This window comes from Aedes aegypti, chromosome 3 (assembly GCF_002204515.2).
Source record: "Aedes aegypti strain LVP_AGWG chromosome 3, AaegL5.0 Primary Assembly, whole genome shotgun sequence".
NCBI classification, from domain to species: domain Eukaryota; kingdom Metazoa; phylum Arthropoda; class Insecta; order Diptera; family Culicidae; genus Aedes; species Aedes aegypti.
The window spans coordinates 6,508,707-6,532,257 of NC_035109.1; the positions used below are offsets into that span (position 1 = coordinate 6,508,707).

The window sequence follows — 23,551 nt, forward strand, 5'->3', positions numbered from 1 at the left end:
TGCACGCTAGAAGGCAGTATGATTTCGATCGGCAAACTCGCGTCAAAAGGTGTCCGTGCGGTATTTGACAACACCAGTTGCAAACTCGTTTACGAAAACACGGTAGTTGCGGTCGTCGATAAAGTGAATGATATGTACTGGTTGCAAGTGGCAGAGGATCGAGTGATGAAATCGGAATCTAAGAAGCATACGAAAAAATGTCAACACATTTGGCACCGCCGTCTTGGGCACAGAAACCCAGAAGTCCTCGGCGAAATTCAGCGAAAAGATTTGGTGACAGGACTGAATGTCGTCGACTGTGGCATCCGCTGGACCTGCGAGTGCTGCATCGAAGGGAAAATGGCTCGGCCGTCATTTCCACAAGTTGCTGAAAAGACTTCGACTCAAGTGTTGGATATAATCCACAGTGACGTGTGCGGGCCCATGGAGGAAACAACGCCAGGAGGGTGCCGCTATTACTTGACTTTGATTGACGATCATAGTCGTTATACCTTCGTCTATTTCCTAAAAAAGAAATCGGAGGTTGAGGACAAAATTCGCGAGTACGTGAGATTGGTCGAGAACCAGTTCGGCCGCAAACCGCGAGTAATTCGAACCGATCAGGGCGGAGAGTTTTCCAGCAAGACGCTGCGTCAATTCTATGCGAACGAAGGGATAAAAGCGGAATTTACTGCGGCATATTCACCCCAGCAGAACGGGGAAGAACCGGTCCTTAAGTGAGATGGGCGGAGCGGAAGAACCGGTCCTTAAGTGAGATGGGCCGGTGTATTCTTTTGGACGCAGGCATGCACATGCGGTTTTGGGCGGAGGCGGTTAACATCGCTTGCTATTTGCAAAACCGTTTGCCTTCGGCAGCAGTAGATCGTACGCCTTACGAAATTTGGTTCGGCGGAAAACCAGATCTGAACTACCTGCGGCTGTTTGGATGCGTTGGATACGTGATGATCCCATCGGTGAAGCGAAAGAAATTGGACGTGAAGGCGTTGAAAATGAGATTCGTTGGCTACTCCGCCGAGCATAAGGCCTATAGGATGCTAAACACGAAAACGGGAGAAATTCAAATTAGCCGGGATGTCCGTTTTCTTGAACTGGATGACGGATCCAAGAATGAACTTCCTGGTTATTGCAAGCTGGAAGACAATTTGGAAGTTGGCGAAGAAGTCGAGTGGTCTCTCGATAGCACTGCGAAGCAAGCAAACGGGCCACAGGAGCTACAGGTAGCGGATGACACACTTTCTGAAGGTGATTTCTATGGCTGGGACGACGAAGATGACGATTGGCCGCGAGGTTTTTGGCACGATAATGACAATGACTGGCTTCGCGGACTGTGGAACGATGATGACGATGGAGAACCGGAAGCCGTGAACGAGGAACCAACCCCACGTCGTTCGCAACGTGCAACAGCTGGTGTTCCACCGGTTAGATATTCAGGAGGAGTGAATGTGGTCAAGCAAGCTTTTGTTGAACCAAGGTCATATAAAGAAGCTGTGTCCTGTCCGCAGAGTGTGGAATGGAAATTGGCGATGGCCGAAGAATTACAATCTCATCGTGAAAACGCAACCTGGGAAATCGTCGAGCTACCTGCACATCGGAAAGCTATTGGTTCGAAATGGATCTATAAGTGCAAGGCAGACGAGAATGGTGATCTCGTCCGATTCAAGGCGCGCCTTGTGGCGCAGGGCTTCTGCCAAAAATATGGGACAGATTACGATCTGGTTTTTGCTCCCGTAGTAAAGCAGATTACATTTCGGACGATGCTGGTTATAGCAAGCAAGCGGAAGATGCTGACGAAACACGTGTACATCAAAACTGCGTATCTCCACGGTAAGCTGCAGGAGGAGATCTTCATGCGTCAACCCCCGGGCTATGAGAGCGGTAATCCCAATGAAGTGTGCCGTTTAAGACGCAGTATTTACGGGCTAGAACAGGCAGCCCGTGTATGGAATATGAAGATCGACGAAGTTCTGAAACGCATGGGATTTTACCAATCGAAGGCGGATCCGTGTCTTTATATTCGCCAGAAGTCGGGTAAGTCCATATTCGTGCTTATCTATGTTGACGACGTGATTGTTATCTGTTACACGGAAGAGGAGTTTGCGGAAATCGTCCAAGTACTCAAACAAAACTTCACGATCAGCGTCATGGGAAATCTACGATTTTTTCTTGGCATTCGCATTCGCTACGATGATGGGCGGTACTGCATTGACCAGCAAGCGTATTTAGAACGAGTTTTGGATCGGTTTGGCATGCAGGATGCAAAACCATCCAAATACCCGATGGATCCCGGCTTCTTAAAACAAAAGGAGGAGAGTAGCCGGCAGTTGAGCTCGCCGACAGCGTATCAAAGTCTGATTGGGGCTTTGTTATACGTCGCCGTGACCACCAGGCCCGATATTTCAATCGCTACGTCTATTTTGGGAAGAAGAGTCAAGGCGCCATCCGAGGCCGATTGGGATGAGGCCAAGCGGGTTCTACGGTACCTCAAAGGTACACTCGACAAGGTACTGTGCCTAGGATGCGATGCACAGAAACTTGAGTGTTTCGTAGACGCCGATTGGGCTGGAGACACCAGCGACCGCAAGTCAAACTCTGGCTTCGTGTTTAAGTTTGGCAACGGTCTCATCGGATGGGGATAAATAAACAGAAGTGCGTCGCCTTATCAAGTACCGAGGCTGAATATGTAGCCCTTGCTGAGTGCCTGCAGGAGATAAAGTGGATTCAGAAATTAATGACGGACATCGGTGAGCAGCTGGTTTTCCCGATCCCAGTCCACGAAGACAACCAAAGCTGCATTGCGTTGACCCGAGGAGACCGAGCAGAACGCAAACCAAAACATATTGACACGAAATATAATTTCATCAAAGATATGGTTCGAGATGGAATCGTACAATTGATTTATTGTCCAACCGAGCAAATGGAGGCGGATCTACTAACGAAACCGTTGCAAGCTGTAAAACTGCGGCAGCTTCGTGAGGCGATCGGCATCAAATCATTCAACGTTGAGGAGGAGTGTTGAACCGAACGGTTCGACTGGCAACATCTGAAAGAAAGCCAATCTGGCAACATTGCTACTTACATGAACAGTAACCGAACGTGAATAAATTCATTCTTGTCTAAAGCGTAATGGCGTCCACACGTGTTTATTCTTTCTACTGAGCCCCCGTTTCCCTCGTTTTCCGCTTAACCTCAACAGACTCTTCTAATCTAAGTGCTTGCACAGCCAATATTGAAAAGCATCCTGGAAATACTGAAATTTCTTCCAGTATTTTCTTGTCAGCATTAATATTTGCATTTGCATTTGGGGTTTGAAGGTAATTCAAAAATTTTCGGCGATCAGATTATTCACGAATAAATAACATGATAGACAGAAAATTTTGGAATATTGCGAGGGGAGAAACGGGGATAACCGTACCAACCGTTCCATTTAGGAAGATAGGCAAAAGCGTTTGAAGTGGCGCACAGTGCGTTGAATGTATGGAGATGCGGGACAAAAATCAAAACTGGAAGATCAAGCCATTTAAGCACCTTGGTATGTAAGGAAAAGTTTTTTCTGGTGAAAAGAGCTGCAATTTGCATAAATGACATATAGTATACGCATAATCGCAAAACTGTCCTAATCGCCAATTCCATTATTTTCAAAAAAAAAACCTTGTAATTTGTACTATTCTTGCCTATAATGATGTAAGAAGTTATTTGCAAATATGTCTCTTCACACTCGTAGCTGCAAAAGTGACTTACACGCCATTATGCAAAAAATGCGCATATTTTTTTAAATTTTCTGGTTTTTAACATAAAATTTGAATAAAATCTTGGAAACTTCATTTAAAATATATTATTTTAAACTAAACTTACTCTGGTGTAATGTCTGGTTCAGCTTTGACAACATAGCGTTGCGAAATTTTCGGGTTTTTTATCACAATCAACTCATTTTCATACTTGTGCTGGTTAAGGAGTATACCGAAAAATAGTTGAAAATCTCGAAGAGTTGCAGGGAGTTGCAGCTGTATCTTTCAGACCTCTTAGAGGACACTCTGAGAAACATGTCTGTGAGTGATTTAGGGTGGAACTCGGTGGAACTTTTTTTGAATCGATAACCAAAGTTACATGTTAGTATTTCATAAGTTTGATTTCATAGCCAACTCATCGTGCCTATTTCTCATATTCAAAGTTAAAATTTGTGTGCTTATCCCATCAAATATACTTTTTTAACCTTCAAACATGTTCTTTTTCAAATTTTGATTGAATGGATTGGTTTCAACACCCTCCGTACTAGTTGAAAGTAATGTTGAAAACATGCGACAAAATTAAGTTTTTCTGCTACTCCGACATCTGTCACTTTCGACGCTTGTTGTAGTCGTTTTAGTGCTTTATAAATCTTATGAATACTCGTTTCAATAGCCGATGTTATCTATAAACACTTGTGGATACTTATTATCGCCGAATAAAATAACTTGATATTTGATTTTTGTCTATGGAGCAACGCACTGTGTGGCGTTGCTAAAAAAGTTAATGCGCACTCCATTGTTATTTATCCTTTTCTTAGGATGGGACACATGTATTTCTCCCGTATGTCCTGGCTCTAAAGCCTGGGCTTAAGCGCCCTTACTCGCTCCCTGAAACGAAAAGAAAAGTTACTCTGATCCCCATCCCGGTAAACGGTAAACAGCAATTTATGTATGTAAATTGAAAGTGAATCACACACGCAAAAACGCCACAAATCCTCAAAGTGGTATTTTGAACCGTTTGGCAATGGATTTGGACAAACGGCAAACGAAGGTTAATGAAAGAAACACAATTTTAAGAAAAGCAGTTTTTCATTCAAAATTCTTATAGGTTTTCCAGAGCATGTGACAACAGTGAACACATGAGATGGATTGAAGCTATGTTCTAATAAAATATTGTTTAAAAATCCGAAGCTGCAATAACATATTTGCTTATTGTTGAGGCCAACCCTATCGCGGTGTACTATGCAGTACTTCGCACGCCGCCGGGCTCGAACTAGGCAGCATAACTGTCAATGTGTGATGCTGGAGAAGCGCATCAATGAATGGAATGAATGCTTTTATTGTGGTTGTCATCGTATTGTATCTGTGTAGTTCAGTTAGTTTGTTTACGTTTACGTTTGTTTACGTTTGGCAAATGAACTCACTTAGTTTGTTTCCCAGATTCCGGTAAATTTTCACTGGAATCTCATCAGCTGAACGCTTTGGTAGGCAAAATTACCGTATCGTCGTAAAATTTAAGATTCCGATTATTTCCTTCATTTGAAACACTCAAAAGACCCGACGTGATTATAAATTACGCGGCAGAGGATTCGTACGTTAGCACAAACCCCATGAAGAAGAAGTCCTCATTTGTCCCGTTTTACGGAAAGCACAATATAATTGTTCACTTTAACTTCTCTTTTGAACAAAAACAGCCATCATAGAGAGGTAAACATCACAATTCAATTTAGCTGTATTCCAGTTCTTTATTTCTTTATACATGACAAAGTTAGTCAAAAGAATAATACTAACAACAAATTACTTAGGATAGGTGTACCAATAGTGGAGGTACTAAACACGATTGAACTTCATTTAACTGCCTTAATTCAAGAAGCGCAATTAATGCACATGTTGATGTTGTAACGGAAAGTAACGACCATTGACTTAATGAGAAAAATGATTTCATCGTAATAATCAACGGCATGTCAGTGAAAAATAATACCTCCACTATTGGTACACTGTTCCTTTAGTTGCGGTATATATTTAATTTCTGTTTCTATAGTTGCGGTATCCTTTGTATTCTTGTGGGATCCTCCACTATGGGAACACTTTACCGCAACTATTGGTACAAGCAAGAACAGTTTTAGCAAATTTAGTGATTTTTCATACAGTATTGGACAAAACATTTGCAACTTTTTCGATTTTCCATACAAAATGACCAACTTTGGTAAGCTAGATCTCAGTTATTTATGAACCGATTTGAATGAAATTTTCACAGAACATCAGATATATATTGAATTTTAACATATATTTTTGTATAATTTTTCCAATCACGAGTTTATAAGTTATAACGGATTAACTAAAGTGTAATTTTCGACGAAAAATTCAAAACAATTTATCTCAAAATCTGATAGCTCCACACAAAAATTGTCTTCAACAAACTTGTTCATCTCGTTAACAGGTATAACTTTGCTGAAGATGCCATGAAGCTATTCCTTCAAAATGTTTAATTGTGTCATTTATAAAAAATCGTCAAAAAATTCACTTTATTCAAACCGTTACTGCTTTTGACCTTGTGATTGTAAAAATCACTCAAAAATATATGTTAAAATTCAAGTTATGTCTGATGTTCTGCCAAAATTTCATTCAAATCGGTCCATAAATAGCTGAGATATAGCTTACCAAAGTTCGTCATTATGTATGGAAAATCGAAAAAGTTGCAAATGTTTTGTCCAATACTGTAAGTTTTAAAGCAATTTGAACGCTCTTTTCAACTATTCCGTGTATCAACAAGCCAATACGTCGATTGGCAGTATCGGTTCTGTGGCTAATGCAATAAAATTAGTAAAAACGGCACTACCGCAACTATAGGAACACGATTCTATAACATTTCCCAGAAAACCATTCCCCCGAAAACCATTCCCCAGAATTCCGTTCCCCAGAACGAACAATTCCCCAGAATGCACCATTCCCCAGAAAGCTATATGAATATCCATTTTTTTCGTTTTTTAATTTTTGCTTTGCACGAGTCACTTATGTGACAGGCAAAGGTCTGATGTGACAAAACAAATATGTAGGTAGGGGGTTAGGGGCATAATGAACACACGGGGCGAAATGGACATCCCCTTATTCTCTGGGAATATGCATATTTCAGCAAAACTTTATAAACTGTACGAAATCTGTTATGTATATGAACTTGTTGAAGGTATAAAATTTTATGCTTTGCTTCATTTGTCCTCTGAAATTCTACTATATTTTTTTCTCAGCTTCAAATTAGTTTATAAACAAAGCGGTGGAAGAATTTAATTTTAGAGCAAAGTAACTAACCTAGAGAAGTTTCTTCTTGCTAATGTGATAGGGGCGAAGTACTTTTACATATCAATACGTTTTGACACCCACTAATTACGAACTTGGACACCAGCCGAGAATAACTGAAACATATTTCCATTCTATGTAAAATAAGCATTTGCCTAATATGTCCATTATGCCCCTAATCCCCCTATTCATGATTATTTTGCATATTATAATAATACACCCTTCTTTCAGTAAATTCCCATAAAATACACAAGTTATATGTTTATTTTTGCCGATATAGTGATGCACCCTTCTTTCAGTATTATCTAATTAATGATTTAGACAAAATATATATATGGTCTTTGGACAAATGACCATTATGTTAAGGTGAAACAGTTTGGAATCAACTTCTAAGTTTGCACTAAAACTTCAAAGGCACAAATCTCGAGAAGAAAGCATCCCACAACAATGCACTTTTTATTTTGGCTTTGTACACTAGCAGAAAGCTTAAAATAAGAAGATCATGAACGTTTGCCAACTACTTCTCTAGTTTTGTGCCTTTGAAAACGTGAGTAGGGGGAGAGGTCAGCCATTGTGCCGGCCATCTTTGGATTCCGAGATGTTTCACCTTAAATGATCCTTGATCATTTAATTAATCATGCCAAATGCCTTCTTGCCAACATTCTTGGAACATTTTGTCTTTATCGTCAACAGGATAAGACTGAAAGAAGGGTGTATCACTATTTTGTACAAAATTAAACAAGTCATTTGTAATTTAGACTTGACGTAAAGAAGGGCGTATCATTTTAATGAGCATAATAGTACGTTTTTATTTTGCCGAATTTACGTTATAATTATATCGGAAACGTATAATATGAATCTACGAACGTCTTTATGCCATTCGGGGTAACCCCAAAAGGTAAGTGTGAAATTATACTTTTGGAAACTACTGTACCGAAAGAAGGGTGTAGCTCTATTTTGTGCAGAATAGTGATGAGTTGTATATAGACCTGTGCGCCGAAATATTTTTGGTCGGCGGCGGCGTCAGAGCATTTTTGTACCGGCGGCGGCGGCGTCACGCCGTTGACTATTTTCGGCGGCGGCGGCGGCGGCGTACATCGGCGTGGACAAAAATTGAACATAAAAAAAATCGAACATATTACTTATGAAACCGTATGCGTTCAAATGCAATCGAAACCGAACTTGAAATTCCATTTCCCATATCTGTCTTACAATCTTATGATTGAAATAGAGTGCAGGAATGCTTTCAGTCATTTTGGTAAGAATTCAAAGTTTGGAAGTTTATATAAAAAATCCTAGTTTCAACACTAGTAAAACTATCATATAATATATTATATCCCCGTTGTTGCTACTAAGATATATTATCTGACCTGATTATTCGAACTTTTTATTTAAGAAAATTGAAGAAAAGTAATTTATTTTGTGCAAAATTTTGTTTGTATTTTGTAGAAGTTTACTGGACTTTTCGCGTTACTTACTTACTTACTTATTTGGCTTTACATCAATTATCTTGATAAAGCCTCGCCAACAATATTTCGCCAATTCCCTCGGTTCATGGCCGCTTCTCTCCATCCTCGACTGTGACCCACGCTCTCCAGGTCCTGGTGTACCTGGTCAATCCACCTAGCTCGCTGCGCCCCACGCCTTCTTGTTCCGACCGGATTCGTGGCGAACACCATCTTTACAGGGTTGTTGTCCGGCATTCTTGCAACATGCCCTGCCCAGCGTATCCTTCCAGCTTTAGCTACCTTCACGATACTGGGTTCGCCGTAGAGTTGAGCGAGCTCGTGGTTCATCCTTCGCCGCCACACGCCGTTCTCCTGCACGCCGCCGAAGATCGTCCTTAGCACTCGGCGTTCGAAAACCCCAAGAGCTTGCAAGTCTTCCTCGAGCATAGTCCACGCCTCATGCCCATAGAGGACTACCGGTCTTATAAGCGTTTTGTACATCGTGCATTTGGTGCGGGGGTGAATCTTTCTTGACCGCAGTTTCTTCTGGAGCCCATAGTAGGCACGACTTCCGCTGATGATGCGCCTTCGTATTTCCCGACTAACATTGTTGTCAGCCGTCAACAAGGATCCGAGGTAGACGAACTCGTCCACCACCTCGAAGGTATCCCCGTCTATCGTAACACTGCTTCCTAGGCGGGTCCTGTCGCGCTCAGTTCCGCCAACCAGCATGTACTTTGTTTTCGACGCATTCACCATTAGCCCGACTTTTGTTGCTTCGCGTTTCAGGCGGGTGAACAAATCTGCCACCGTTTCAAATTTTCTCCCAATAATATCCATGTCGTCCGCGAAGCAAACAAATTGTCCGGATCTCGTGAAAATCGTGCCTCGACTGTTAAGTCCGGCTCTCCGCATGACACCTTCAAGCGCAATATTGAACAACAGGCACGAAAGTCCGTCGCCCTGTCGTAGTCCCCGCCGAGACTCGAACGAACTGGAGTGTTCGCCCGAGATCTTCACGCAGTTTTGCACACCGTCCATCGTTGCTCTGATCAATCTTGTGAGCTTCCCGGGAAAGCTGTTCTCGTCCATGATTTTCCATAGCTCTATGCGGTCGATACTATCGTATGCCGCCTTGAAATCGATGAACAAATGGTGCGTAGGGACCTGGTACTCACGGCATTTCTGGAGGATTTGCCGCACGGAAAAGATCTGGTCCGTTGTCGAGCGGCCGTCGATGAAACCTGCTTGATAACTTTCCACGAACTCGTTTGCTATAGGTGATAGACGACGGAAGAGAATCTGTGATAGTACTTTATAGGCGGCGTTTAGGATGGTGATTGCACGATAATTTTCACACTCCAGTTTGTCGCCCTTTTTGTAGATAGGGCATATAACGCCTTGCTTCCACTCCTCCGGTAGCTGTTCCGTTTCCCAGATTCTGACTATCAGCCGATGCAGACAAGCGGCCAACCTGTCCGGGCTCATCTTGATGAGTTCGGCTCCGATACCATCCTTGCCAGCGGCTTTGTTGTTCTTGAGCTGTTGAATGGCATCCTTAACTTCCCCCATCGTGGGAGCTGGTTGATTTCCGCTGTCCGCTGTGCTGACGTAGCCATCGCCTTCGCTGTCCTGACCTTCTGTGCCTGTGTTCTCTGCGCCATTCAGGTGTTCATCGTAGTGCTGCTTCCACCTTTCGATCACCTCGCGTCCGTCCGTCAAGATGCTCCCATCCTTATCCCGGCACATCTCAGCTCGCGGCACGAAGCCTTTGCGGGATGTGTTGAGCTTCTGATAGAACTTCCGCGTTTCTCGAGAACGGTACAGCAACTCCATCTCTTGGCATTCCACCTCTTCCAGGCGGCGCTTTTTGTCCTGGAATAGGCGGGTTTGCTGTTTCCGCTTCAGTCTGTATCGTTCCACGTTTTGCCGCGTACCATGCTGCAGCATTGCAGCCCGCGCTGCATTCTTCTCCTCTAAAACCTCTTGGCACTCCTCGTCGAACCAATCGTTTCTTGAGCTCCGTTCCACATATCCGACAACGCTTTCGGCAGCGTCGTTAATGGCTGCTTTGACTGTCCTCCAGCAGTCCTCAAGAGGGGCCCTATCGAGCTCGCCCTCATCCGGCAACGCTGCCTCAAGATGCTGCGCGTACGCATTGGCGACATCCGGTTGTTTCAGCCGCTCGAGATTGTACCGGGGCGGGCGTCGGTACCGTACATTGTTGATGACGGATAGTTTTGGGCGCAGTTTCACCATCACCAGGTAGTGGTCGGAGTCAATGTTGGCGCCACGATAGGTTCTGACGTCGGTTATGTCGGAGAAGTGCCGTCCATCGATCAAAACGTGGTCGATTTGCGATTCTGTCTGCTGAGGTGATCTCCAGGTGTACCGATACGGGAGGCTGTGCTGGAAATAGGTGCTACGAATGGCCATGTTCTTGGAGGCGGCAAAATCTATCAGTCGTAGGCCGTTCTCGTTCGTCAGCCGGTGGGCGCTGAACTTTCCAATCGTCGGTCTGAACTCCTCCTCCTGGCCAACCTGAGCGTTCAAATCTCCTATGATGATCTTGACGTCGTGGCTTGGGCAGCGGTCGTACTCGCGTTCGAGCTGCGCGTAAAATGCGTCCTTGTCATCATCAGTGCTTCCGGAGTGTGGGCTATGCACGTTAATTATGCTGAAGTTAAAGAATCGGCCTTTGATTCTTAACTTGCACATTCGTTCATTGATCGGCCACCACCCGATCACGCGCCTTTGCATATCACCCATCACTATAAAAGCTGTTCCCAGCTCGCGTGTGTTGCCGCAGCTCTGGTAGATGGTATGATTACCCCTAAACGTTCGCACCAATGCTCCTGTCCAGCACACCTCCTGCAGCGCTACGATGTCGAAACCGCGGGTCTTCAGTACATCGGAGAGTATGCGAGTACTTCCAATGAAGTTGAGAGATTTGCAGTTCCACGTACCGAGTTTCCAATCGCTAGTCCATTTTCGTCGCTGTGGTCTTTGCCGATTGTTCCGGTCCGTATTCTCTCGTTGACGTTCCTGTGCTGATGTGTTTTTACGGCTGGCTCGCAGGGCCTGACACCAACCCCCTAAATTTCCGGAGGACCATTCCCCCTAAATGTTCGGAGGGCCATAGTGCGCAGTTTAGCTTAGAGTCCTTCTCTGGCACTCGGACGATGATCAGCCGCCCCTGACATGGGGAACAGACGCTGTTGTGAGCCGCTCCTAACGTGGAGTACAGACGCTCAAGGTTTGCAGAAGCAAAGCAAAAGCAAACCCCCCCTTCCCTGTCAGCATACGACCAAAGTTCCCACCGGGGGTTGGTTACCCGATCTTCCCCAAGGTTACTCGTACCCCGGCCAGTACCACGAGGAGGTAGGGATAGGAGTTGCTGGGCAAGAGGCTAAGGACCGCACAAAGGGGTCTATTTTATTCCTGCAGGTACGCGAGGTACCAATGGTACGCCATGCCCAGCCATTTACCGCGCCTTTTCGCGTTACTTTTTGAATTAACTTATCTGATATCCATATCTATAGAATCTTTCATAATATTCCACAATAAATAATCACAGCTTTGGATATTCTCGGTATTTTATTTTCTCGGAACAGAAAAAATGTACAAATTTCTATCATAGTTTCTTGCGTGCTGTTTAGATTACTCGAGCAAAGTTCAACGTCATGAAGAAAGCATGTTCAAAACATATCTTGTTTTCAGCAGTAAGATGATATCTTTGTTTGGTATCAATTTATTATTATCTTAAGTTCGATATCATATTTTGTTCTTCTACCATTTGTTATTATTGTAACAATTTTACATAACTATAACTCAAAAGTGCTACATACTAATAAAAAATAAAGTCTTTATTTTGATGACTTCATTTCAATGCCAGTCATAAATATGTGTAACCTCAATGAGTTCTCAATGTCCTTAATGCGGAAAAAGTTTTCAAATTTTTAAACTGCTTTCACTGAGAGCTGTTAAATGTCGAAATTTCGGAAACATTGAAGTGCTTATAGCGTTTTTCTAAGCCAATATATTGCCAACTGCAAGTAGTTCAGATATGATCACCAGAGAAAAACATTTTCCAATGACTTTTTCCGCGGGGATGGAAGATATTCGCATTATTCAATTGTCAATATTCTATATTTGCCTTGTTATGAATATTAATAGTAGCTTTAACATAACTAAAAAATACTTGGTTGAAATTCATTAATCAAACAGTGAGAACAACAAGATTTCTGAAAAAGGGACTAACAAAATCGGGTTAGTACTGTATTCCACAATTATATGATGAATAATTCTGTACTTCATCAAACATTGATCCAAAGCGGCGGGACGATCGTACTCAAGCGTCTGAAATTGTTATCCCGTATTTGTTCCTGTCATACTAACGGAAGATACCAAAGACACTTATTCGAAGAAAAATCCATGTCCATTAGGCCGTCCCTTATTTTTCGAAAATGCGAAATGTTATAAGTTCGTCGTTTTGGTAAGAAAAAATTAAGGTAAAAAATTGAAGTCCGTACGTGGACGCCAAGTGGTCCCCCAACGGCCCTGAATTCATTAGGTGTAGATGACCCCTTGAGCGTAATCGTGCTCGCTGCTCTAGTGCACGCAGCATGAGTGCGAAATACCACCAGTAACAAATTGTTCTGCGCGCGTTGATAATCAGCATAGAAGTTTGTTTTCTTTGGGATGATTTAAATACTACGTAACGCAAAATTTGTCAATTTTAGACCCCCTCCCTCTACCACATAACAACTTTTGTATGAAAAAAAAATGTAAGGACCGTAACACTACCCCTGTTGCGTTACGTAATATTTGAACGATCCCTTTGTAGTTTTGAATTTTATGTCAGCGTGCAGTGTTATGAAGATATCCACAATATAAAATATTATTTTACTTAAAAGTCCATGCTGATTATCAATTTGTTACTAGTAGCTTTTCGTACTCATGTTGCGTACACTAGAGCAGCGAGCTCGATTTGTCGCACAGGGTTCATCTCTACCTAATACCTTAATACCTTTAGGGTCATTGGGGGACCACTTAGCGTCCACGTATGCACTTCAAATTTTTACCTGAATTTTTTCTTACCAAAACGAGCACTTTACAATGACGAACTTTTAACATTTTGCATTTTCGAAAAATAAGGGACGGCCTAATGTCCATCCATTTTTTCAAGGTTTCCAATGAGAATGACAGAATTAATTACCGTCAAGCTACAATTCACCGTGCATTAAAAAAATATATGCATTTCTATAAATTATGTATTTTTACAAATCATTATAAGCGAACTCGAATACCACTACGAAGCGTGCAATACGGTCCTAAAGCCCTGTCCCAATTTTAGTGCCAAACGCTTAAGTTTTGGCCAAAAACACATGTTTACTCAACTTTTTATTGTTTTTCGTTTGTTTAAGTTCAAAAAACATTTTTTTATGTTTTTTAAGGTTTTGTCCCACCCCTTGGCTTAAACTCAAATTTTGGGTGTATTTTGTTTTGCGTGTCCCTTCCGAAATGTCAGATAGGAACAATCCCAGTGTTAAAACTATATGCCCTGTGGTGTTTTTGTCGATTGAGCAAATGTCAAACATGATCAAAAGTGTCAAGGTTCATTCATGAACACATTTTTGAAATTAAAGTTTTAATATGATATAGCCGTTATTTGAGCGGGAAAAATTGCTGAAGTAGTTGCAGTCACATGCTCTTTTGCATTATTAAATAAAAACAAGATTAAATTAAACATTTTAGGACCCTATATCTACAAATTTTATTAGAGGAATTCTTGCAAACTTTCTTTATAAAACTCTGAACATGCTCAAGAAATAGTTCCCGTAAAAGACTCTGGAGAAATATTTCAAGGATCTATTCAATTTTTAAATGTTTTTCGTTTGTTTAAGTCCAAAAAACATTTGTTATGTTTTTTTAGACTTTGTCACATCTCTTGGATTAAACTCAAATTTTGGGTGTATTTTGTTTTCCGTGTCCATTCCGAAATGTCAGATAGGAACAACCCCAGTGTTAAAACTACAGCCCCTGTGGTGTGTTTATCGATAAAGCGAACGTCAAGATTCATTTATGGACCTAATTTATAAATTAAAATTTAAATATGATATAGCCGTTATTTGAGCTCGAAAAAATGCTAAAGAAGTTGCAGTAACATGCTATTCCTTGTTATTAGCTTAGCTTAGCTTAGATTGACTACACATATCAATGGTTGCTATTCCGTGATTGACCGAAGTCAGTGAAAATGCACAAAGAATCAACTAGAAGTTCGGCTGGGATTGGCCATAATCTTCTTCAGTGTGCATAATTCAGTGCCTCTATTTATACAGGGTCAATAACGGCGCCGGCCACGTCCTTGCAGTCAGGTGGGATTGGGGGAAGGAATGTTAGTGTGTAACCTTTGCTATTTGGAGACCGTGTTTGCCTCTGCATCTCCACAAAGGTTACTGGGAAGGATGTTTGTTAATGGGGAGGATCGTTGGGTCAAAGGATTCACTTTGATAAGTGATTAGACCATGATAAATAGCTTTTTGTCAAATATAAATATGCTTTTATGAAAATATAATATTTTCATTTGATATGAACAATTTCTATGTAAAGGAAAATTATGCCGACACTTGAGGTGACGAACCATTCAAAGTTTGTTGAACAAATATCTAAATGTAACATTCCTACAGCTGTCAGGACGAAAACATGTGTTATTATATTTTACTTATTTGAAAAGAAACAAAAACTCGATTGGCTGGAACATCATAGAACACTCTTATTCGTATGCCGACACTTACAGTGGCGAACCATCCAAAGTTTGTTGAATAAAGTGAACCTTTCGCAAGTCTACACTTGTAGTGTCGAACCATTCAAAGTTTTTTTTTTATAATTACAAAAATAAAGATAAAAAGAAAGGGGTGTTTTGAAAACAAAAAATGTTAAACATAAATAATTCATGAATTAGAGTTTATGTCGACACTCACAGTGACGAACCATTCATAGTTTGTTGAAAAATCATATTTACGTCCTACCGTTGTATCGATTAAATGTGCAGTCATACATATTTTATAGATTAGAAATAGTAGCATGAAACGAGCTCACCAATTGATCCGTCATCCTTGACTGAGCAGCAACAATCCACATTCAGCTTAACTCGTTTGCTCGGCTATATAAAAGCACTCAGAGAAAATAGGCGCACGACCCGAGAGGGAAAACAACTGACGACTGCTCGGGCTTTCTTGACGCACTGCCAAGGAGCAATCGTCAAGGTCGAAAGATCAAACAGAACTAACCGATCGCGGCACTTTTTCACTTCACTTGATTGATCCTGCCCTCGTCACCCGCTCCCGCAGAAGCAATCGTCAAGGTCGAAGATCAAACAGAACTCAGTAACATGCTATTCCATGTTATTGAATAAAAACAAGATTTCATTAAACATTTAAGGACCCTATTCATCGGAGAAATCCCAGAAGAAACTCCAGGAATAATAAAGAAACATATTGAATAATTCCTGAGAAAATGCAATGAGGAATTACTGTTGGCATTCTTGAAGTGACTATTGTACGATTTATTAGAAAAACTCCAAAAATAATCAATGGTAGGATTCCTTAAAAAACAACTTGGAGGAATAGTTGAACAAATTTTAAAGAAATTTCTAGAGGAAATCTCACAGGACTTTTTGACAGAATAAATGTGCCGTAAGTTATTTATTCTCCTAGTTCATTGTAGTTTTTTTAAGGCGATATTTTTCTCACACACTGGTAAGGTGATTGAGATTTTTGAATAAATTTATGCCGCATCGTTAGAACAGTTTTGAAGAAGTGCTAGAAACAACTCCTACAATAATTAGTTTTGCAATTTTTAGAAAAACTCCAGAAGACATTTCTTCAAAAAAAATCCCAAAGAAAATACTATGAGAATTTCAAGAACTAGGTGTCTCAGCGACTCTTTTCGAAAAAAATAATAGAGAAATCCATTCAAAAATTCTGGACAATCCTTGAACGATTTTACATGAATAAGGCTGAATTCATGATAAAAATTGAGGTGGAAATCTATCGATGTATGAGCTCTAGGAAAGTAAGGAATTTTTGGAGAACAATTTTTTGAAGGAAACGCCGAAGAAAATCTTGGTAAAATCACTAGAATAATTTAAATAAAATTTCACGAAAGATTTAATCTTAAAAAATAAAATCCTGGTGGAAACTCAAGAATTATTCACTTCCAGAAGGTATTCTTAAAAGAATCTTTGAAAAGATTATCCATGGGATTCGTAGAAAAAATTCTGAAAGATCCACTGGGCGATTTTCGGGACAACTTTTTGAAAAAAAATCCCTTGAAACATTGATGTACGATTTTCTTATCCTTAGACGATACCTAAATACCCTGGGTTATTTTTTTATTATTACAAATTATTTGAGTTAATGTATTTATCGGCGTGAAAACGCAAAATCGGCGGCGAGACGTTGATCGGCGTATGGCGCGCCGCCGATGTATCAATCGGCGTCGGCGTGACGTGAAATGGGTCGGCGGCGGCGGCGTGGCGCGGCGGCGCACAGGTCTAGTTGTATATTCTTTTAAATAAATATTGGATATTGTGTTTCCCCTAGACTGATCTATAAGTCTTCATAAGTGCCAATAAAAGTGAAACTACTGTGATAGTTCATTTGCAAATGAAATTTAAATTATGCGTAAAGTGTTCACAATAGCAGCACCAATGCATATCTTCTCATGTACTTGTACACAACTTTGTATGGAGTTTCATTTTCAAGTATTTTTAACTAGAATATTTCAAAACTTTAAAATAGGTATACAATTTTCTGGGGAATGATCCATTCTGGGGATTGGTTTTCTGGGGAATGGTTCATTCTGGGGAGTGAAATTCTGGGGAATGGTACATTCAGGGGAATGAGATTCTGGGGAATGGAATTTTGGGGAATGGGTTTCGGGTGAATGGTTTTCTGGGGAATGTTATAGAATCTAGAAACACCCACAACTAAGGGAACACTTACCCTAATTGGATAATTTTCATCAGCAAATTGATTTGCATAGCAAAGAGTTGTCAAGATAATCTCTGGATGTATATGATTAAAAGATGGAATCCTTCCAATGCGCTCTTCTATTGAAGATAATATCTTTCCTCCATATCAAGATGATCTCTTCGATCAGATGAGATTGTAATGCCTGGTTTGCACTAATGTAGTTTTCACACTGTTTTTTATTTCATCAAATTTTACTACACAAAGCTTTGTTTCGGAAAGAATTGTTTCAAAGCACAAGCTGAAATTCGAAAAATTCTATAACGCGGAATCGAGGTAAACGTGACAGCTAAGTGTCGACATAGACTCTGGTACATTAACCCCATACTTTTTCTTTTGAACATTGCAGTACATTAGAAACCTCATACCTTTCCTTTTACCAGGTTTTATCATTATACAAAATAATCTTTGATTGGTTCGCTAAAAGTGTCGACTTATCGTATGTTCACTAGTGTGGGACAAAATTTAGATTCTCGCTCCAGGCCACTTTTTGGATTGCATTTAGATCGCATAACAAATGTGCCAAATTTCAGCTCGACCGGTGAAACTATATTTTAGCGCCAGCCGTTCTAAGTTTGTATGGGATGTACTATGGGAAAACTTACTTTTGCAAAGAAAAATCGCCAAAGGTCGCCCATTGACCTCTATACAAATTCTGAACACAGTCCTCGATAGGTATTTTTAGGATGAAGAATATTGTCGAACACCGCGAAACAATCCAACGCTTGGGAAAAATTGATTAGCACGTAAAGAAATAACCATAATAACAAAATCGGGCAAAATTGCCGAATAGTCTATGCTTAATATCTTTTTTCTCAAGCATCGGATTGCTTTGCGGTCTTCGGCAATGTTGTTCATCGTAGAAATACCTATCGAGATCTGTGTTCAGATTTTTTATAGAGGACAATGGACGACCTCTGGCGATTTTTCTTTGCAAAAGTAAGTTTTCCCATAGTAAATCCCATACAAATTTTGAAGGGCTGGCGCTACAATATAGTTTCACCGATCGAGCTGAAAATTTGCACAGTTGTTATGAGACCTATATGCAATCCAAAAAGTTGACTGGAGCGAGAATCTATTTTTTTCACATAACCCAGGCTAATGTTCATGTTGTCTGCAAAGTACTGGCAGGTGATTTTTTGTACTGAGGTTGCATGAATCGCATCACTTGTCAAGGGCCTGAACATGCAGCTATGATCCCACCTCAATAATAAAACTCCTTCCCGTGACAACCACGGAGATGCAGAGGTGATCTCGGTCTCTAGTAGCAATGGATGTCACACTAACATTCCTTCCCCGATGACGGTGAGCACGTGGCCGACGCCGTTTTTGACTTTCTAATGTTTGAAATTCATTGAAGATTGAAAGCTACTGCCAAGCTACATCTCTTGATTCCTTGTGCAACTTCGATTATTCCGGTCAATCACAGAGTAGCAACTACGAATTGAACAGATCACAGGCCTGTTGACATCTCTAGAAACGTTGATTTTTCCCGATTGCTCGTCTAGCTGCTGGCGGTACTGTGCAGCTACTTACCATATTCCATCCGTTATTATTTTCGAAATTCCTGATGATGTTCATGACAACGTCTCATGGCGGCTTCGAAAAATGAAAAGGAATTGATAGCCGAAAATATATCGCAATCTCAAATCCTCAAGATTTGCGGAAATCGAAACATTTCGTTTAATTCAACAACATCTCTCCCAACAGGTTTCACTCAGGACGGACCAGAATTAGCCACCGAGCGCCGTAAGCCGAAGAGCAAGGCGGCCTATTCCGGAGGTTTGGTTTTGGATCCAATAAAAGGCTTCTACGATAAATTCATCTTGCTGATGGATTTCAACTCTCTCTACCCGAGCATCATCCAAGAGTACAACATCTGCTTCACAACGGTTCTTCCACCGCCGCCTTCAGAAGGTGGGGACGATAGCGAAGATGCCAATCCCGTGATCCTCGAAACCGACGAAATGGGAATTTTGCCGCGTCAGATCCGAAAACTGGTCGAAAGTCGCCGAGCGGTCAAACAACTGATGAAGGCATCCGGGTTGGAACCGGAACTTAAGATGCAGTACAACATCCGACAGATGGCTCTGAAATTGACTGCCAATTCCCTGTACGGATGTTTGGGTTACACCAGGTCCAGATTCTACGCCCAGCACATGGCCGCTTTGATTACGCAGAAGGGTCGAGAGATTCTGATGAACACCAAAAGCATTGTGGAGAAGATGAACTACCAGGTAATCAGGGGCAAGGGATTTCCTTACCGTCAATCGTTTGAACGTGTTTGTTTCTTCCAATAGGTTATCTACGGTGATACGGACAGTATCATGATTAACACCAACAGCATCGACTACGACGAGGTGTTCAAGATCGGTGCGAACATCAAGCAGATCGTCAATAAGACATACAAATGTCTGGAGCTAGACGTGGACGGAATCTACAAGTATCTGCTGTTGCTGAAGAAGAAAAAGTACGCAGCCGTTTCGATCGCGAAGGTTGGTGACGAGATCAAGTGCACCCAGGAGTTGAAGGGTTTGGATATCGTTCGACGTGATTGGTCCAAACTGGCGGTAATTGCCGGTAACTTTGTCCTCAGCGAGATCCTGTCGGACAAACCGATGGACGAACGTATCGAGAATATCCACACCAAACTGGAGAAGGTTCGGGATGATCTGTTGAACGGGGTGACGTACCCTTCGCTGCTGGAGATCACCAAGCAACTTACACGATCGTTGAATGAGTACTCGGACACAGCTCAGCTGCCACACGTGACCGTGGCCATGCGAATGAACAAACAACGCAACCGTAACTTCAAACGGGGAGATGTCGTCGGTTACATAATCTGCGATGATGGGACATCTGCTGCTGCCATGAAACGAGCCTACCACATCGATGAACTAAAAGATCCAGCCAACAAGGACAAATTGAAACCGGATGTCGAATATTACCTATCTCAGCAAGTTTTCCCAGTGGTGTTCCGTATCTGTGAACCTCTGGAAGGAACGGACGCCTGTCGGTTGGCAATGTGCTTGGGATTGGATCCCAAAAAGTTCCAGAGCCTGGGTATGGCTCTGAAGGATAACGAACGGAATTACGTTGACGGTGAAGCGGTTCAGCAAACCATTACCCAGAAATATCGACACTGCCATTGGTTCGAGTTCACGTGCGTGGTGTGCAAAACGAAAAATCCGGTAGCTAGCGGATTTAAGCCAGACGGAGGGCGGTACAAGTCCGTGTTCGAGAAATGTCGCAACGAGAGCTGCAAAGTGTTGCCTCAGCAGTACCGTCCAGCAATCGTCAACCAACTGATAGCAGCTATTCGCGGCGATATAAAGCGGTTTTATCGGCGCTGGATGGTTTGCGACAATCCAATTTGCAGTCAGAACACCAGGCTCTACTCTCAGGTACGTCCACTAACGACCCCTTCCCAGATTTCAAATGACCAAGATGTTTCTTACAGGTCGCCGCCAAGAACAATCCATACTGTCTGCACTGCCAGATGGGTCTTCTGGTGCAGCAGTACTCGGAATCGGATCTGTATAAGCAGCTCAACTACTACAGCTACATGTTCGACTTGAGTCATCACGATGGCCGGGGTAAGTTGGTTAGTAAGGTTCAGGGCTGGTAGCAAGTGTCTTTTTGACCTTGATCACTTTTTATTATTGCAAGTCTTTATTGTCAATGGAAGGTCTCTAATGTCTCTATTTCAAAATGGCATCTGAAGCCTCTTTTTCTCTTGTTCTGCTTGCATAGAATCGTAGTAAAAATTCTAGAAGATCCAGAAAAACCTTTAGAGACTTATTGCGCGACTATTCCACAGATTCTTCAGAATTTTGTTCTAGTGGTGGTTCTACCGAAATAATTTAAGGTGAAACAGTTTGGAATCAACTTCTAAGATTGCACTAAAACTTCAAAGGCACAAATCTCGCGAAGAAAGCATCACACAACAGTGCACTTTTTATTTTGGCTTTGTGCACTAGCAGAAAGCTTAAAATAAGAAGATCAGGAACATTTGCCTTTTAGAGACGAACCAGCCAAGGGCTAAAAGTCTCTCTAATAAAGAAAATTCAATTCAACATTTGCCAACTATTCCTCCAGTTTTGTGCTTTTGAAAACGTGAGTAGGTGGAGAAGTCGGCCATTGTGCCGGCCATCTTTGCATTCCGAGATGTTTCACCTTAAGAAACATTTTAAGGGCTCCCTCGAAAACTTCCTCTATCAAGGAGCTTTACCACAAAAAAAAAACAGGGGTTTAAATAAAGTTCTGAGTTAAAAATTCTAAAAAATATTTTGCATAACCAATGGACAGTCCTAAGATGATCTTCCATTGGGTCCATAAACCATTAACAACCTCTCTCGTATCCTCTCCTTCCAGTTACGAAGCAGCTATCGGTCGAGCTGCGAAACATTTACACAGCGCTCAGTGCAACCGTTGAGCGGTTCCTATCGCGCTCCAAGTACGCCAACATCAAACTATCCGACCTGTATCTCAACTACGTCATGAATCCCAGTTCGCGGCAACCTAAGATCTACCCCGTCAAAGAGTTGACCGAAACGATGGCCAACGTGAAGAAAGCACCGCCGGCCAAGGGCACCGAACTGGTTCGGTGGCAGCAGTACCTTAATTACCAATGAGGAGTAAGTAATGTTTGCCGATGTATTTTATATTCTACGATTTAAGGGATGAACTATTAAAATGTAATTTACGACAACACACGCGTTGATTTAAACCAGATGACAAACCATTTTTCTCGGTTAACAAACAAACTCGGTCGACAGCTGCTCGCCTCCAGTTTCTCGATCATCTCACACTTCCAAGATCCTGCTCCACTTGGCCTCTTTTACAAGCCGGAGTCAATTTGAGTATCATTTTTTGCGAAATCTTCCGGCATTCCCACAACGTGCCCCTTCCAGCTTTGGTAACTTTCTGAATACTGGTATCACCGTAGAGTTGTGCAAGCTGGAGATTCATTATTCTCTTCCGTACGCCGTTTTCATATACCGTAAAGTGCCCTAATTCAGCGCATTGCCTAATTCCGCGCAATTCATACAAAATTATTTATATATGGAAATACAGATTAATATTGCAGCAACTTTTCATGCCATTTGATGTTTATTTCATTTAGACTAAGTTTGAATCACAAATAAAAGCAAACAAGACACTTTTTCGCGGCGTAAAAAAATAATCAGTGGAGGCCCGTCTATGTAGACGCCATTTTTCTAATTTCCTTAGCGTCCGTGCTAAGACTGTAGGACAAAAACAAAAGCGATTTCTATATTGAAAATGTTTTATTTTTTATGCAATATTCCATGGAACTACCTGCTAAAGATATGTTTCATAGTGCTTCTATAAAATCTTATCAAATATTAGCATAATTATTGAGTTTTGTCCAAAAAAGTATTGCGCGGAATTAGGTCACGGCTTTTTTCCATAATGCCCTAATTCCGCGCACTGTTCTTTGTTGAACAACAAACGAGTTAAACATGCTATCTTCGTCTTCACATCTGACTGTTTCTCTGAAAAAGTATTTTCATGCATAAATGAGTTCGTTTCATGTACATAGCGGAATATCTAGAAAGCCCACTTACAGGAAATTAGAAGCGGCCGTTCAGAAACCACGTGGTCATTTTATTGGGAGAAAAAGTGTGTCCAATGACCAAAGCGCATAAAATTTAAACATTTGCACGATTTGCATCATACTGAGGGGTGAACCCAAACTTTTGCACGATGACTTGACTGACAGTTTCATTGATTTTGAATACTTTCCAGATTTTTCCCCCAATATTTCGTGGGGTATCTTCAAAGAATATAAGACTACGATTCTAATGACACTTTGATTAAAAAAATTTGGTCGATCCAATGCTGAGGAAATTAGATATGATTTTTCAGGGGTCTACCCCGTTTGGCATAATGCCATTTGGCATAATGCCGTTTGGCATACAGTCGTTTGGCATAAAGTCGTTTGACATAATAGTCGTTTGGCATAACAGTCGTTTGGCATAATGGTCGTTTGGCATAATTTGAAAAAGGAAGATACTGCAGTGGTACA

General features: G+C 41.5%; 1 protein-coding gene across 1 annotated transcript in view; it reads left to right on the forward strand.

The window, feature by feature from the left end:
- LOC5570317 (DNA polymerase alpha catalytic subunit) overlaps positions 1-22,215 on the forward strand; it is a 43,209-nt gene extending 20,994 nt beyond the window's left edge. Inside the window, exons 4-7 of the mRNA XM_001653093.2 lie at positions 19,213-19,739; positions 19,803-20,906; positions 20,963-21,098; positions 21,877-22,215. Coding sequence (XP_001653143.2) covers positions 19,213-19,739; positions 19,803-20,906; positions 20,963-21,098; positions 21,877-22,136 — 2,027 coding nt within the window. The 3' untranslated portion in view covers positions 22,137-22,215. The remainder of the gene's footprint in view (positions 1-19,212; positions 19,740-19,802; positions 20,907-20,962; positions 21,099-21,876) is intronic.
- The last annotated feature ends 1,336 nt before the right edge of the window (positions 22,216-23,551 follow it).